Here is a 14128-nt window from a genome sequence, read left to right as displayed (position 1 = left end):
GCATGGGCTCACAGAGGAGGGAGTAAGGGAAGAGTAAGAAGATTTCAAAGGAGAGGTGGTAATTGTGTCATTTACTAGAAGTGTGAATGTGGGGTGAGGGGTACGTGTGTATGCATGTGTGTGTGTATGCACATGTGTGTGTGCGTGTGTGAACGGGCTTCTTGTTTACTCTGGTACAATTTCGCGCTTATTTACCACCCCAATCTGTTCCTGGACACGGTGATGGACTCTGTATATGTTATGTCATTTTATTCTCACAATTGATCTATGGTGGTAAAATTATTCTCATTTTTTACACCTCCTTTAAAGCATTTGTAAATCTGGACGTAAGAGCCTCTCTCCTAAAGTTCAGGAACATTCAAAACTGAGATGCTCTTCTCTCCTTCCTCTAAGCATCAGGGTTCTCTGTCGGCATCCTATGTGGACCAGGGCAAAATAAACTTGAAATTCACTGATGTTAGCCTCTATGCAATTTTGGGTGCTGATGGGCTGTTAGTTATTTTGTTGTTTTAAAAAAGAAGTTAGCCTTTATTCATCAGAGTGCCACAGTGACTTTGTGCAGTAAGTTAAGTGGTAAGGTAAGCTTGCTAATTAATGTGCCTTTTAAAGGACTTTACCCAGCAGCAGACAAAATTGAGCCCTGGAAAGAATTTAGCCCCATAGCCAGTCGTATACCATGCCGTATAGCATACCCAGCCAATGGGGAGAACGAGGTATGGCTGTGGAAAAAGACAGGGTTAAGGAATTTTTTTAAAGCACTACATATTTATTGACAGAATATAACTCCAGGCGGTATTCACATGCTTTAAACTGAAGCTCTTAACTTGGCAGCGCAGTTTAAGCAAACAAACTCAGGCTGTTGAACACAATGATTAACAGGAAGCAGGGGAGGGGACACAGTTACTAGACTCTGGCTGGGAGAAGAGGCTGAGGTTAAGGTCTTAGAGCCGATGACTTGCAGAATGGTCACCTCATCCACTTGCGATTTCACGGTGGGAACAGGTGGACCTACCCGGAATCAGAACCTCTCTGAGGATATTTGTTTTTGTGTAGACACAGGTTGCAGGTTAGCGGGAGAACAGGCAAGCCAAATGCAAAGGAGCCACTTCAGAAATGTGTCAAAGAAAAGTGAAAATGCAGCCTAGTGGTAAATGAAGAGGGGAAGAAGAAAGAAAAAGGACTAGAACTGTGAACTGAAGGGACGGGGAACAGCCAGACCAGAGCTTCAGCCATCAAGAGGATGATTTCGGAACGTGGAGAAAATGTAAGTTAAATATATCTACACTCTGATCCTATCTTAAGAGAGAGATCTTTTACTCATTTCCTGGTTGTGAATGATGGGCTCTTGGAAGCACTGTCTTTTTAGCGTGTCTCTTATTTCTGCCCTGATTTTTGTATTTGTTTACAATACTGAGTTATGGGAGAATAAACGTTTTCTGAGGGCAGCGCTCTCCAATGCTTCACTGTTAGCAGAAGCCTGTCATCAGATTTTTGAGGGGAAAGTTTTTTACCCAACAGAAAATGCATTGAAAACTACCCTTGATGAAGCTACCTGCTATGAGTACATGGTTCGAAGCCACTATGTAACAGAAACACTCTCCGAAGAAGAGGCTGGGTTCCCTTTAGCTTACACAGTGACAATCCACAAAGACTTTGGCACTTTTGAGAGGCTCTTCAGGGCGATTTATATGCCCCAGAACGTGTACTGTGTGCACCTGGATCAGAAGGCGACGGATGCCTTTAAAGGTGCAGTGAAACAGTTACTCGGCTGCTTCCCAAATGCTTTTCTGGCTTCCAAGAAGGAGTCAGTCGTCTATGGGGGGATCTCCAGGCTCCAGGCTGACCTGAACTGCCTGGAAGAACTTGTGGCCTCTGAGGTTCCCTGGAAGTATGTCATCAACACCTGCGGGCAAGACTTTCCCCTGAAAACCAACAGGGAAATAGTTCAGTATCTGAAGAGATTTAAAGGGAGAAATATCACCCCAGGGGTGCTGCCTCCTGACCATGCTGTTGGACGGACTAAATACGTCCACCAAGAACTGTTAGACCACAAAAATTCCTATGTGATTAAAACAACAAAATTAAAAACTCCTCCTCCTCATGACATGGTGATTTACTTTGGCACGGCCTACGTAGCTCTCACAAGGGACTTTGCTAACTTTGTCCTCCAAGACCAGCTCGCACTTGACTTACTCTCCTGGTCCAAGGACACCTACAGCCCTGACGAACATTTCTGGGTGACACTCAACAGGATTCCCGGTACGTACGTCTCTTAACTTTTATTTTTACGAAAAACACTGCATGGTCAATACTGAACAAGTTGCTTTGAAAAGAGTGGAAAAAATGGAACAAACTTCTTTACAGTTCTAAATGTCAAATTAAAAAAAAGCCTTTCATCTGTAAAATGGTAAAATGGAGATGTGTTATATCACCCACTCTTGTGAACCGCTCTGTTCACGGGACGAAAGATTGAAGGAACACTGGCCATATAAATAAAAACGTGGCCGAGCACGGTGGCTCAAGCCTGGAATCCCAGCACTTTGGGAGGTGGAGGCAGGTGGATCACTTGAGGTCAAGAGTTTGAGAGCAGCCTGACCAACATGGTGAAACCATGTATCTACTAAGAATACTAAAAAAATTAGCCAGGCATAGTGGTGCACGCCTGTAATCCCAGCTACTGGAGGGGCTGAGGCAGGAGGATCGCTTGAACCCAAGAGGCAGAGGTTGCAGTGAGCCAAGATTGTGCCACTGCACTTCAGCCTGGGTGACAGATCGAGACTCTGTCTCTAAATAAATAAATACATAAATAAATAAACCTTATTCTCCTTTAAGCGTAATGCATTTAAAATCAGGAATAAGTATGATAAATAAAATTTGAATGACAATTTGAACACTTCAATAATATTTTTGTCTCTGTTGAAGCTCCCATCCTTTGGAAATGGGAGCAAGATACAACTTTTAATTTTTTTATTTGCAAGCTCTTTTCTGGTCTTGAATCAAAAATTTAAAGCATGGCCAGGCATAGTGGCTCATGCCTATAATCCCAGTGCTTTGGAAGGCTGAGACAGGAGGATCTCTTGAAGCCAGGAGTTTGAGACCAGCCTGGGCAACATCGTGAGACATTGTCTCTATTTTTTTTCGAGAAGTTAAAAAAAAAAAAAAAAAAAAAACCTTAATGCACCTTAAAGATTTCTAGGCTGGGCGCGGTGGCTCACACCAGTAATCCCAGCACTTTAGGAGGCCGAGGCGGGTGGATCACAAGGTCAGGAGTTCGAGACCAGACTGGCCAACATGGTGAAACCCCATCTGTACTAAAAATACCAAAAATTAGCCAGGTGTGGTGGCGCGTGCCTGTAATCCCAGCTTCTCAGGTGGCTGAGGCAGTAGAATCGCTTGAACCCGGGAGGTAGAGGTTGCAGTGAGCCGAGATCACGTCATTGCACTCCAGCCTGGGTGACAGAGGGAGATTATGTCTCAAAAAAAAAAAAAAGATTTCTAGACCAGTGCCTCCATTTTATAGATGAAGAAACTTCAATGTGATTACATGATGTGCTCAGATCCCACAGCTAGTAAGTAAGCATATGCACCAATTATAAACCAGGTCTCCTAAGCCTGATGTTCTTTTTAGGTTGACTTTCAATTAGGTCTCTATTGTTGCTAAATCAACTCCATCTCTCCTTTGGTCCAAGTTCCAAATGATTTTTGAATCATCTCAAGTTGTTTACAGTGAACCAATTTAGTTCTGCTAGTTCAATTCAAAATAAGAATTCATATTCGCAGTTCAAAGGAAAAAGTAACTGGAATCCATATGAAGATCACAGTCATGGTTTCTTTGGATTGCTGGTTCAACCCCGGATGCACATTGTGATCATCTGGGGCTTCTAAAAATACCTAAGCCAGGGCCTGTTTCCCTCCTTGGGGCAAGACCTAACTATTGATATTTGTACAGTTTCTGAGTGATTCTCATGTACAGCCAGGAGTGCAAGCCATTGCAGGTGCTTGTTTTAGATATTGGCATACAAAGCTTCATAGGCTTAGAATTCTCTTTAAATCTGTGATTTTCTTAGAGCCAGAAGGGGAAGTGTAGTGATCAAAAGAAATTACGGCTCAGGAAAGTCATGGGGAAAGCACAGAGCTGTTTAAATAGAATTGTAGTGTCCAGAGTAAGGGAAGTGAAAGCCCCACTTCTCTCCCACGTGCTTGGAGAAGGATGTAGACTCTTCAGGTCTGGCCACCCTACTGTACTGGGAGACATTGACACAGCAGTTCCCAAGAGAGCAGTCAGGGAGGTAAAAAGGCCAATCCCCCCGCCCCCCTTTGTTTTTTTAAGAGAAGACCAAGACAAAGAAACAGGAGAATTGATTTGAAAAAGACTTGAAGAGGGATCGGTGTCTTCACTTAATTAAAAGATTTGCTCAGGAAAGAGAAATTAGACCAACTCTGTCGTTTTGAAAGTAGAATCTAGGGCCAGCGGGTGGGAGATGAGAACACGTGGAGCTGGGAATAGAATGGGCAGCTTCCTCAGTGGTGAGCAAAGCCAAGGGAAGCAGGGCTGGGGAAGTGCTGCCCAGGACAGCTCAAGGATTGGACTGGATGGTCTCCGAGTCCCTTGCCACTCTCAGAGTCTGTGATCCTCATCAGCTGACTGAACAGAAACTTAAGGGAAACCCCCCCCGACTTCTCAACTCGGTGTATCTATTGGAGCTGGATTTTTACTCTCCGTGTTAGCAGTAACAGATTGGCAAAGCAATAGAAAACAAATGCACCAATTAATGTTTTTTAGAAACTTACAAAAGTTAACCCCTGAAATCATTTCTGTGTTATGCATGTGGAGGATCACTGCCTGAGGACCCTGACCAGCCCTATCAACTCTTTCATTTTTGGAATTTTTCTTTCTTTCTTTCCTTTTTTTTTGCATCTCACTCTGTTATCCAGGCTGGAGTGCAGTGGCACAATCATGGCTCACGGCCTCAACCTCCCAAAGTGGCGGGATTACAGGCGTGAGCCACAACACCCAGCCCGTGCTGGTCTTTACCTCCCAGGCTCAAGCCTTCCAAGAGGCTGGGACTACAGGCCCATGCCCCCATGCCTGGCTAATTTTAACTTTTGTAGAGATGAGGTCCTGCTGTGTTGCCAGCGCTGGTCTTGAACTCCTGGGCTCAAGCGATTCTCTTGCCTCAGCCTCGTGAGCCACCACATCGGGCGAGCCTTGACAACTCTTTCACGACCTGAGGCAGGGCTGAATGTAAGAGGTTAGGGAATTAGAAACCTAAGGGGTTGTTTTGTTTAATTATTACTCCTACTATGTGGCGATCTGAGCCATTGTCCATTGTAAGGGTCCTTCTGGTTGATGTGTATGCATTGCAGTTTCGCGTTGTTTTTTTTTTTTTTTTTTTTTTTTTTTTGGCAGGGGATGCAAGGGACATTTTGATATTGTTCCAACTGATTATAGTGATTGAGGGATTATGATTAGGATTCTCCAAAGTAACTAGTCCAGGCCAGGCGCTGTGGCTCACCCCTGTAATCCCAGCACTTTGGGAGGCTGAGCCGGGTGGATCACCTGAAGTCAGGAGTTCAAGACCAACCTGGCCAACATGGTGAAACCCTGTCTCTACTAAAAATACAAAAATTAGCCTGGCGTGGTGGCACGTGCCTGTAATCCCAGCTACTCGGGAGGCTGAAGCAGGAGAATCATTTCAACCTGGGAGGCGGAGGTTGCAGTGAGCCAAGAGCACGCCACTGCACTCCAGCCTGGGTGACACAGTGAGACTCCATCTTAAAAACAGAAATTAAAAAAATAAAGTAACTAGTCCAGAAAAACATCTCACAGCTGAAGTGGTCTCATGGGAAGGGAGAACAGCACTGCACAACAGGAATGCTACAATGGGAGCCATACATCTAAAATCAAAGTTTAGATTTTCCAGGAGCCACATTAAAAGAAGTAAAAAGAAGCAAATGATATGAATTTAAAGAACGTATTTTATGCTGGGTGTGGTGGCTCACACCTGTAATCCCAGCACTTTGGGGAGCCAACGCAGGCAGATCACTTGAGGTCAGAAGTTTGAGACCAGCCTGGCCGACAAGGTGAAACCCCAATTCTACTAAAAATACAAAAAATTAGCCAGGCGTGGTAGCTTGTGCCTGTAACGTGAGCTATTCGGGAGGCTGAAGCAGGAGAATTGCTTCAGCGATTTAGGGAACCGGGAGGCAGAGGTTGTGGTGAGTCGAAATCATGCCATGGTACTTCAGCCTGGGCGACAGAGCAAGACTCTGTCTCAAAAAGAAAAAAGAGTGTATTTTATTTAACTCAGTTTGAAATATCACTTCTGCATGTGGCATGTGGCTGTGACCACAGGCAGGGGAGGTGGACCTTGCATCCTCATTGCTGGTATAGTAGTCAGGCTCTGCTGCCCTAGCGGCACTGAGATGTTGGCCATCCTCATGTCGCAGAGTCTCCACCTCTGCTGGTCTTGCTTTGCCTGCTTCTTTTACTTTATTTGAAATTCTTGCCTGTGCTTCAGCGCCTCCCCTGGTTTATGGGCTCCTCCACCCTGTGGCTTCTACTTCTTATGTCTTCCCCTGGTATCTGCCAGATTCCATGCTGCTCTTTTTTTTTTTTTAAGATGGAGTCTCAAGCTTTGCTTGAGCAACACAGAGACCTTGTCTCTACAAAAAAATAAAAAAATAGCCAGGCATGGTGGCATGCACCTGTAGTCTCAGCTACTGGAGAAGCTGAAGCAGGAGGATTGCTTGAGCCCATGAAGTTGAGGGTAGAGTGAGCTGCAATAGCACCACTACACTCAGACTGGTCAACGGAGTGAGACTCGGTCTCAAAAAATGGATAAATAAATAAGCAAGCAAAGCAAAACATGGGGCCGGGCACAGTGGCTCACGCCTGCAATCCCAGCACTTTGGGAATCTGAGGCAGGGGGATCTCCTGAGGTCAGAAGTTCGAGGCCAGTTCTGGCCAACATGGTGAAACCCCGTCTCTACTAAAAATGCAAAAATTAACCAGGTGTGGTGGTGCACACCTGTAATCCCAGCTACTCAGGAGGCTGAGGCAGGAGAATCGCTTGAACCTGGGAGGCGGAGGTTGCAATGAGCCGAGATTGTGCCACTGCACTCTAGCCTGGGGGACAGAGCAAGACTCCGTCTCAGAAACACAAACAAACAAAAACATGGTCCATCCCCTGTACCTAAGAGGTCCCTTAAGAAGCAGCAGGTCCTCTGGAGGCCTCTCAGAGGATAAGACTCTCTGCATGGCCTGCTCAGGTGAAGGTGCCCATGAGGAGAACAGTGTTACAGAGAGGGAGTTCACATATGGCTTTAAAGATGTCCAAGAAGCCTCACTAGCTGTTGTGAAATTAGGGCTTCCTGCCCTCCTTTTTTCCTCTCCCCGTTTCCGTCTTTTACCCTTAATCTGGTCCACAACAAGATGGCATGCCTTTTAGTTTCTTGTCTGATTCAGCTGTGGATGATTTCCATTTATAAGCCCAAGATGCAAATTCATCCACCTCCCACTTTCCTCCTGAGTTGGATCCTCTGGGTTGGATGGCTCTGCCTGTGATAGGGACATTCAGTGAGTTTATTCCATTGGTCATGTGTGCCTTGGATTTTACACATTTCAAAACTGACCAGTGATTTCTGTTTCACTTGCTACAAAGCAATATTTTGCATATAACTCCATGGGAGTTTATTTCAAACTCACATTAAAATAGGAATGAATGCAAAAACAGCCTTTCCTGGGAGCAGGCTTTGCTGGGGGTGGGAGGAAGAAGGAGTGCCAAGGTGTCCAAAGGGGAAGGAATAGAGAAAGGAAGATACCTCGCAGGTGATTGAGTGCCCGGAAGACAGACCCTCCCTGCTTCCAATTTGTTTTTCCCCTGGAGCCAGCCTGTGGACCGGCCCTGTTGATATTCCATGGCAGACATCTTCCCCGAACCCTAAATGTGGGTGGCTCATTGTATTTCTATTTGCTGTAGAGTCCATACTGGCCTGACTCTTTGTCACTGTTTGAGGCTGGTATATCCCGTTAATTCCTCTATAAGTAAAAATGCAATGCTGTGGTTCCACGTGCCAAGACCTTGAGAGATGCAACTTTGGGAGCAGAGAAGGGCAGATCCGAATCAAGGTGGTCTTGGGAACTCATCCTTTATCCCCAGGGATGTGGCTGGGGTCTTACTGCGTGCAGAGGGAATTGCTATGCCCCAAACCAATCGTGCGCACAGAACTTCTGAGATGCTGGGCGAATGGACAGACTTGAAGGGGAGGAAAATGTGGGGATTTTTACTATTAGTTCTGCTTAAGCAATCTTTGTTTTTTATATCTGCCAGAAATACCGATTTTTGTCAACTTCTAGAAAAGGAAATCAGAGAGTTGGGACACCTGTGAGTTCTTTCTTTCTTTCTTTTTTTTTTTTTTTTTGAGATGGAGTCTCGCTCTGTCACCCAGGCTGGAGTGCAGTGGCGTGATCTCAGCTCACTGCAACCTCCACTTCCTGAGTTCAAGTGATTCTCCTGCCTCAGCCTCCCGAGTAGCTGGGACTACAACCTCTGCTTCTCGGGTTCAAGCGATTCTATTACATCAGCCTCCTGAGTAGCTGGGACTACAGGTGCCCACCACCACACCTGGCTAATTTTTGCCTTTTTAGTAGAGATGACAGGGTTTCACCATGTTGGCCAGGCTGGTCTCGAACTCCTGACCTGGTGATCCGCCCACCTCGGCCTCCCAAAGTGCTGGGATTACAGGTGTGAGCCACCATGCCTGGCCACCTGAGAGCTCTTCTCAGGGAAACACGGTTTCTTAGGATGGTGGTAAATGGCCTGACAGACTTCATTTTTTAAATAGGTAGATGATCAAGAAAACAATGGCATTAGTTTTAGCACTTCCCTAGAATAAGAAAGGAAGAGTTTAACCTGCAAGTGATCTTATCTTTGTCTACCTTCTTCACTGATCACTGAGTTTGTTCTTTGGGCATTCTGTAGCTCACACTCTTTACTTTCTTCTTCCTCCTTGCCAGCTCATTGCAAGTTGAAAATATCAGAAATCAAAAATGCATTTAATGGCCACGTGGGGTGGCTCATGCCTGTAATCCCAGCACTTTGGGCAGCTGAGGCAGGCAGATCAGCTGACTTCAGGAGTTCGAGACCAGCCTGGCCAACATGGTGAAACCCCGTCTCTACTAAAAAGGCAAAAATTAGCCGGGCATGGTGGTGGGTGCCTGTAATCCCAGCTACTTGGGAGGCTGAGGCAGGAGAATAGCTTGAACCTCGGAGGTGGAGGTTGCAGTGAGCTGAGATCACACCATTGCATTCCAGCCTGAGCAACAACAGCGAGACTCCATCTCAAAAAAAAAAAAAAAAAAAAATATATATATATATATATATATATATATATGTGTGTGTGTGTGTATATATATATATATAAGTTGAACTCATATAAGTCAGGGACTCTCTTTATTCTTTCCTGAATTCATACCCATGACACCTTAAATATAAACCCTGATAGATCTGATGGCATCTATGTTTCGTTCTGGAATAACAGGTTTAGTTGCTGAAAGTCATAAAGTGACACAGCACAACTGAGGACTGCTAATGATTTTGACATTTTATTGAGTTTATAAAAAGATTGTAATTTCCCCAGATCAGAAATTGCCCCAATATGTAGTTTAATGGATTTATATGCATTTTATATATCCATATATATTACCATCGAAAATGGCTTACATAATAATGTTAATGTATATGAATAGTTTTGCTTTGCCAATTATACCATCTTCTGGGATCTCAGAGGAATAATCAGAGATGTGACCCTGTTTTAATATTCTGTTGCTCCTTCAGGTAGCAATTTCCTTTTTAAAACCAAAAAATAGTGTTTCTTCCTATGGGGACCTATCTTAATTTTATACTGAGGAAGCTAAAAGTAGATTGATGAGAAAGAAAAAATTAAGGGTTGGGCCCAGCTGGAGTATAGTCAGATGACATCAATTAGAATGCATTTAAGATTTAAGTGGACTGGTAAATGGGTTGGAAAAATAGTCTAAAGATTTGTTTACTCTCTATGAGAGTTAGAAGGCAGCTCACACTCACTGGTGGGGTTTAGAAACAAACAGGCCTGAATTTAAAGCCTGTCTCTACAGCTCACCATCTCTCTTTTTTTTTTTTTTGAGATGGAGTTTCGCCCTTGTTGCCTAGGCTGGAGTGCAATGGCGCGATCTCGGCTCACTGCAACCTCTGCCTCCCAAGTTCAAGTGATTCTCCTGCTTCAGCCTCCTGAGCAGCTGGGATTACAGGCATGCGCCACCACGCCTGGCTAATTTTTTGCCTTTTTAGTAAAGACGGTGTTTCTCCATGTTGGTCAGGCTGGTCTCGAATCCTAACTTCAGGTGATCTGCCCACCTCAGCCTCCCAGAGTGCTGGGATTACAGGCATGAGCCACTGCGCCCCGGCCCTCATCTCTCTTTAACTTTAACTCATTTCACTGAGCCTGAGTCTTTATCTATATCCTGGGGATAAAATATCTCTTTGTAGGACTGTTGAAGGATCAGAAAATATGCAAACTATACCTGGCACATCATAGAAACTCATTAAATTTAGAGACAACAGATGAACTTCTCAGGTGTTGATTTTTGAGGTTTTAATGTTACTATTCTAAAAATTCAATGTGCAACTAAAACAAAAAACAAAACCCACTTACATTTGGTTTTGAAAGTGTAAGGTCTAATTTTTTGTTAGAAATCAGGTATGTGACGAGGGGCGTGATAGTTTATGCCTGTAATCCCAACACTGGGAGGCCAAGGCAGGAGGATCAGAGGATTGCTTGAGACCAGCCTGGGCAACATAGTGAAATTCCATCTCTACAAAAAATATAAAAGTTAGCTGGATGTGGAGGCACATGCCTGTAATCCCAGCTACTTGGGAGGCTGAGGCAGGAGGATCACTTGAGCATGGGAGGTTGAGGCTGCAGTGAGGGGTGGTTATGACATTGCACTCCAGTCTTGGTGACAGAGTGAGACCCCATCTCAAAAAAAAAAAAAAAAAAGAAAAGAGAAGGAAGGAAGGAAGGAAGGAAAGAAAGAAAGAAAGAAAGAAAGAAAGAAAGAAAGAAAGAAAGAAAGAAAGAAAGAAAAGCAAGAAAGAAAGAAGAAAAGAAAAGAAAGAAAGAAAAAGAAAGAAAGAAAGAAAGAAAAAAAGAAAAGGAAGAAGGAAAAAGAAGGAAGGTAGGAAGGGAAAGAGGGAGGGAGGGACGGGAATAAATTAGGTATGTGGCTGCAGAGGTCCCCTCGGGTATAATTCTTCTTAGCAATGTCACCTGTCTGTAGTCTTGTACCGGGAAGCAGCATTCTGTGACTAAAGCCTCCTACCTCGCCAGGCTTCTCACTTTAGACTGGTTCGAAGCCAATGGCCTCCACAACCTTGTTCATGCTGTCTTTTTGTTCTGGAATGCTCATTATCTTTTTTTTTTTTTTTTTTTGAGAGAGAGAGTCTCCTTCTGTCGCCCAGGCTGGAGTGCAGTGGCGCGATCTCAGCTCACTGCAAGCTCTGCCTCCTGGGTTCACGCCATTCTCTTGCCTCAGCTTCCCGAGTAGCTGGGACTACAGGCGCCCGCCACCACGCCCAGATAATTTTTTGTATTTTTGGTAGAGACGGGGTTTCGCTGTGTTAGCCAGGATAGTCTCGATCTCCTGACCTCATGATCCACCCGCCTCGGCCTCCCAAAGTGCTGGAATTACAGGCCTGAGCCACCGCGCCCGGCCTTGGAATACTCTTTATCTTTGCTGCTCATTCTCATCTCATCAGTTCTCTTCAAGATCCAGTTGAAAAGTCACTGCCTCAGCTGCTTTACACTCCTGCAGAAGGAGCTCCCCTGCCCCCACTTTATCCACACTTCTCTTGCAGCGCCTCCTCCATTGCATCTTAACTATTTGTGGATCTCAGTCCCCTCTACGCCGGGGCCCTGCCCACCCCCCACCACCAACACACCAAATGTGAGCATGCAACCGAATGATTGGCCCAGGACCTAGACTTTTATCCAGCTTCATCACTGAGTGGGCTTCCAATATCACTTTGCATGAGGAATGAAGACATGGGAGAGAAATGGTCTGCGTGTCTAATAAAATGTTCTCTACAAATGGAGAAAATTCCCCTTCAGCATTACAGGAAGTTTATTTTCTGATTTTTCAATTCTAGCTCAGCTTTTAAGCAGTCGACAGGGTGGGATTCTTAAACCTAAACCCCAGCTCCCTCATCACCTCCACCAACTTTTCCAAAGGACACACATCCTTTGCTGCCACCTATGCTAAATCCATTAGCAAACACGCTTGGGAGTGTGGGCTGCCTTTGGGAGTTGTTAGTCAGCTGATTGCTAGGGTCAGTATCAGTTACCCTGCATGCATTTGAGGACTGGGTTTGTATGTTGCTTTTGTTCTTTCAATTTTGATTTTAAGTTCAGGGGTACATGTGCAGGATGTGCAGGTTTGTTACATAGGTAAACGTGTGCCACAGTGGTTTACCGCACAGATCATCCCATCACCTATGTATTAAGCCCAGCGTCTCTATTAGCTCTTCTTCCTGATGCTCTCCCTCCTGCCACGTCCCCCACCAGCCCCAGTGTGTGTTGTTCCCCTGCATGTGTCCATAAGTTCTCATCAATCAGCTCCCACTTATGAGAACATGTGGTGTTTGGTTTTCTGTCTCTGCGTTAGTATGCTGAGAATAATGGCTTCCAACTTCATCCATGTCCCTGCAAAGGACATGATCTCGTTCCTCTTTATGGCTGCATAGTATTCTATGGCGTATATATACCACGTTTTCTTTATCTAGTCTATCATTGATGGGCATTTAGATTGATTTCATGCCTTTGCTATTGTGAATAGTGCTGCAATGAACATATGTGTGCATGTATCTTTATGACAGAATGATTTATATTCCTTTGGGTCTAAGAGATTGCTGGGTCAAATTCCTGTATGTTTTAGTTCAGGTCTAAAAAAGTAAAATCATTAATTAAGGGAATTTAGCAGAGTTATTTTGGCCCTGAGAGGATGTGATTTAAAATATTCAGAAAATGTAGTTGAAGTAGTTGATTTGGCAGGTAATTGTGTAATTGCAGGGAATTCAAGGGACTCTGAATTCAATTCAGGGAATTCAAACAGACCTCTTTGCCTTTGAGCCAGTTTTCCCCCTAGGCTTTTCTTGGCCTGCAAAAATCCTGGTTGTCTTTGAGGATCCAGTTGAGTTGCTCTTGCTCCTGAATCATTGACAAGCCCCTACTCCCAGGCAGAGCAGTTTGTCCTTTGTGCCCCAAGTACTTTTTGTTGTCACTTTTGTTAGGGTTTGCGGTTTAATCATCTGTTGCTGCTGCCAGAAAGCAAAGTCTTGGAGAGTAGGGAGCTTTATATCTTTGTGAGCCTCAACCCACACAAAGCTTGGTGTCAGATTGAATTCAAATTCACCTTATGTTGCTAGTATGAAATAAATTGTGTTGTTGCTTTCATACAAATACAGCAGTTTTCTGCTAATAAGACCTGCAATGTGAAATTAAAAAAGAAAAAAAAAATAGGTTTCTACCGTCCAAGTCACTGACAGAATCTACAACAGATTGACAGAGTTACAGCTGTTTCCAGCCCCAGTTTTAGACACCATACAGCCTTTCTAGAAGGCTTGCCAGTCATCATCATCCCTTAAGATCTTACAATGCCAGGCACTAAACTGATGGCCTTTTCGGGACTACAGGAACACACCACCACACCCAGCTAATTTGTTTGTATTTTTAGTAGACAGGGTTTTGTCATGTTGTTCAGGTTGGTCTTGAACTCCTTATCTCAAATGATCCGCCTGCCTCAGCCTCCCAAAGTTCTGGGATTACAGGTGTGAACCACTGCGCCCAGCCTCCTATGTGAATTCTATACTTAACATTTTAAGGAACTGCTAAACTGTTTTCCAACGGGTTGCAACATCTTGCATGCCCACCTGCAGTGTATGAGGGTTCCAATTTTCTCACATCCTTGCCAATACTTGTTATTGTCTATCTTTTTTAGTTTAGCCCTTCTAGTGAGTGTGAAGTGGTATCCTCTTATAGTTCTGATTAGCATGTCCCTAATTAACAACGATGTTGGACATCATGTACTTGT

The 14128-nt window shown here is 44.4% G+C and overlaps 1 protein-coding gene across 5 annotated transcripts in view; it reads left to right on the top strand.

Moving 5' to 3' along the window:
- The window catches only part of GCNT2 (glucosaminyl (N-acetyl) transferase 2 (I blood group)), a 109134-nt gene that overhangs the window by 6687 nt on the left and 88319 nt on the right, over positions 1-14128 (top strand). For 2 of the 5 annotated variants that reach the window (XM_045390496.2, XM_045390497.2), the window contains exon 2: positions 1054-2259. In XM_045390496.2, coding sequence (XP_045246431.1) covers positions 1335-2259 — 925 coding nt within the window. In that variant the 5' untranslated portion in view covers positions 1054-1334. Of the gene's footprint in view, positions 1-931; positions 2260-9019; positions 11176-14128 lie in introns of those variants that run through there. The other 3 variants (XM_065544444.1, XM_074038889.1, XM_045390495.2) reach the window with 3 other exon arrangements.

Source organism: Macaca fascicularis, chromosome 4 (assembly GCF_037993035.2).
Source record: "Macaca fascicularis isolate 582-1 chromosome 4, T2T-MFA8v1.1".
NCBI lineage: Eukaryota > Metazoa > Chordata > Mammalia > Primates > Cercopithecidae > Macaca > Macaca fascicularis.
Note: the sequence above shows the minus strand (reverse complement) of the source record. Positions and strands in the feature narration are given on the sequence as shown.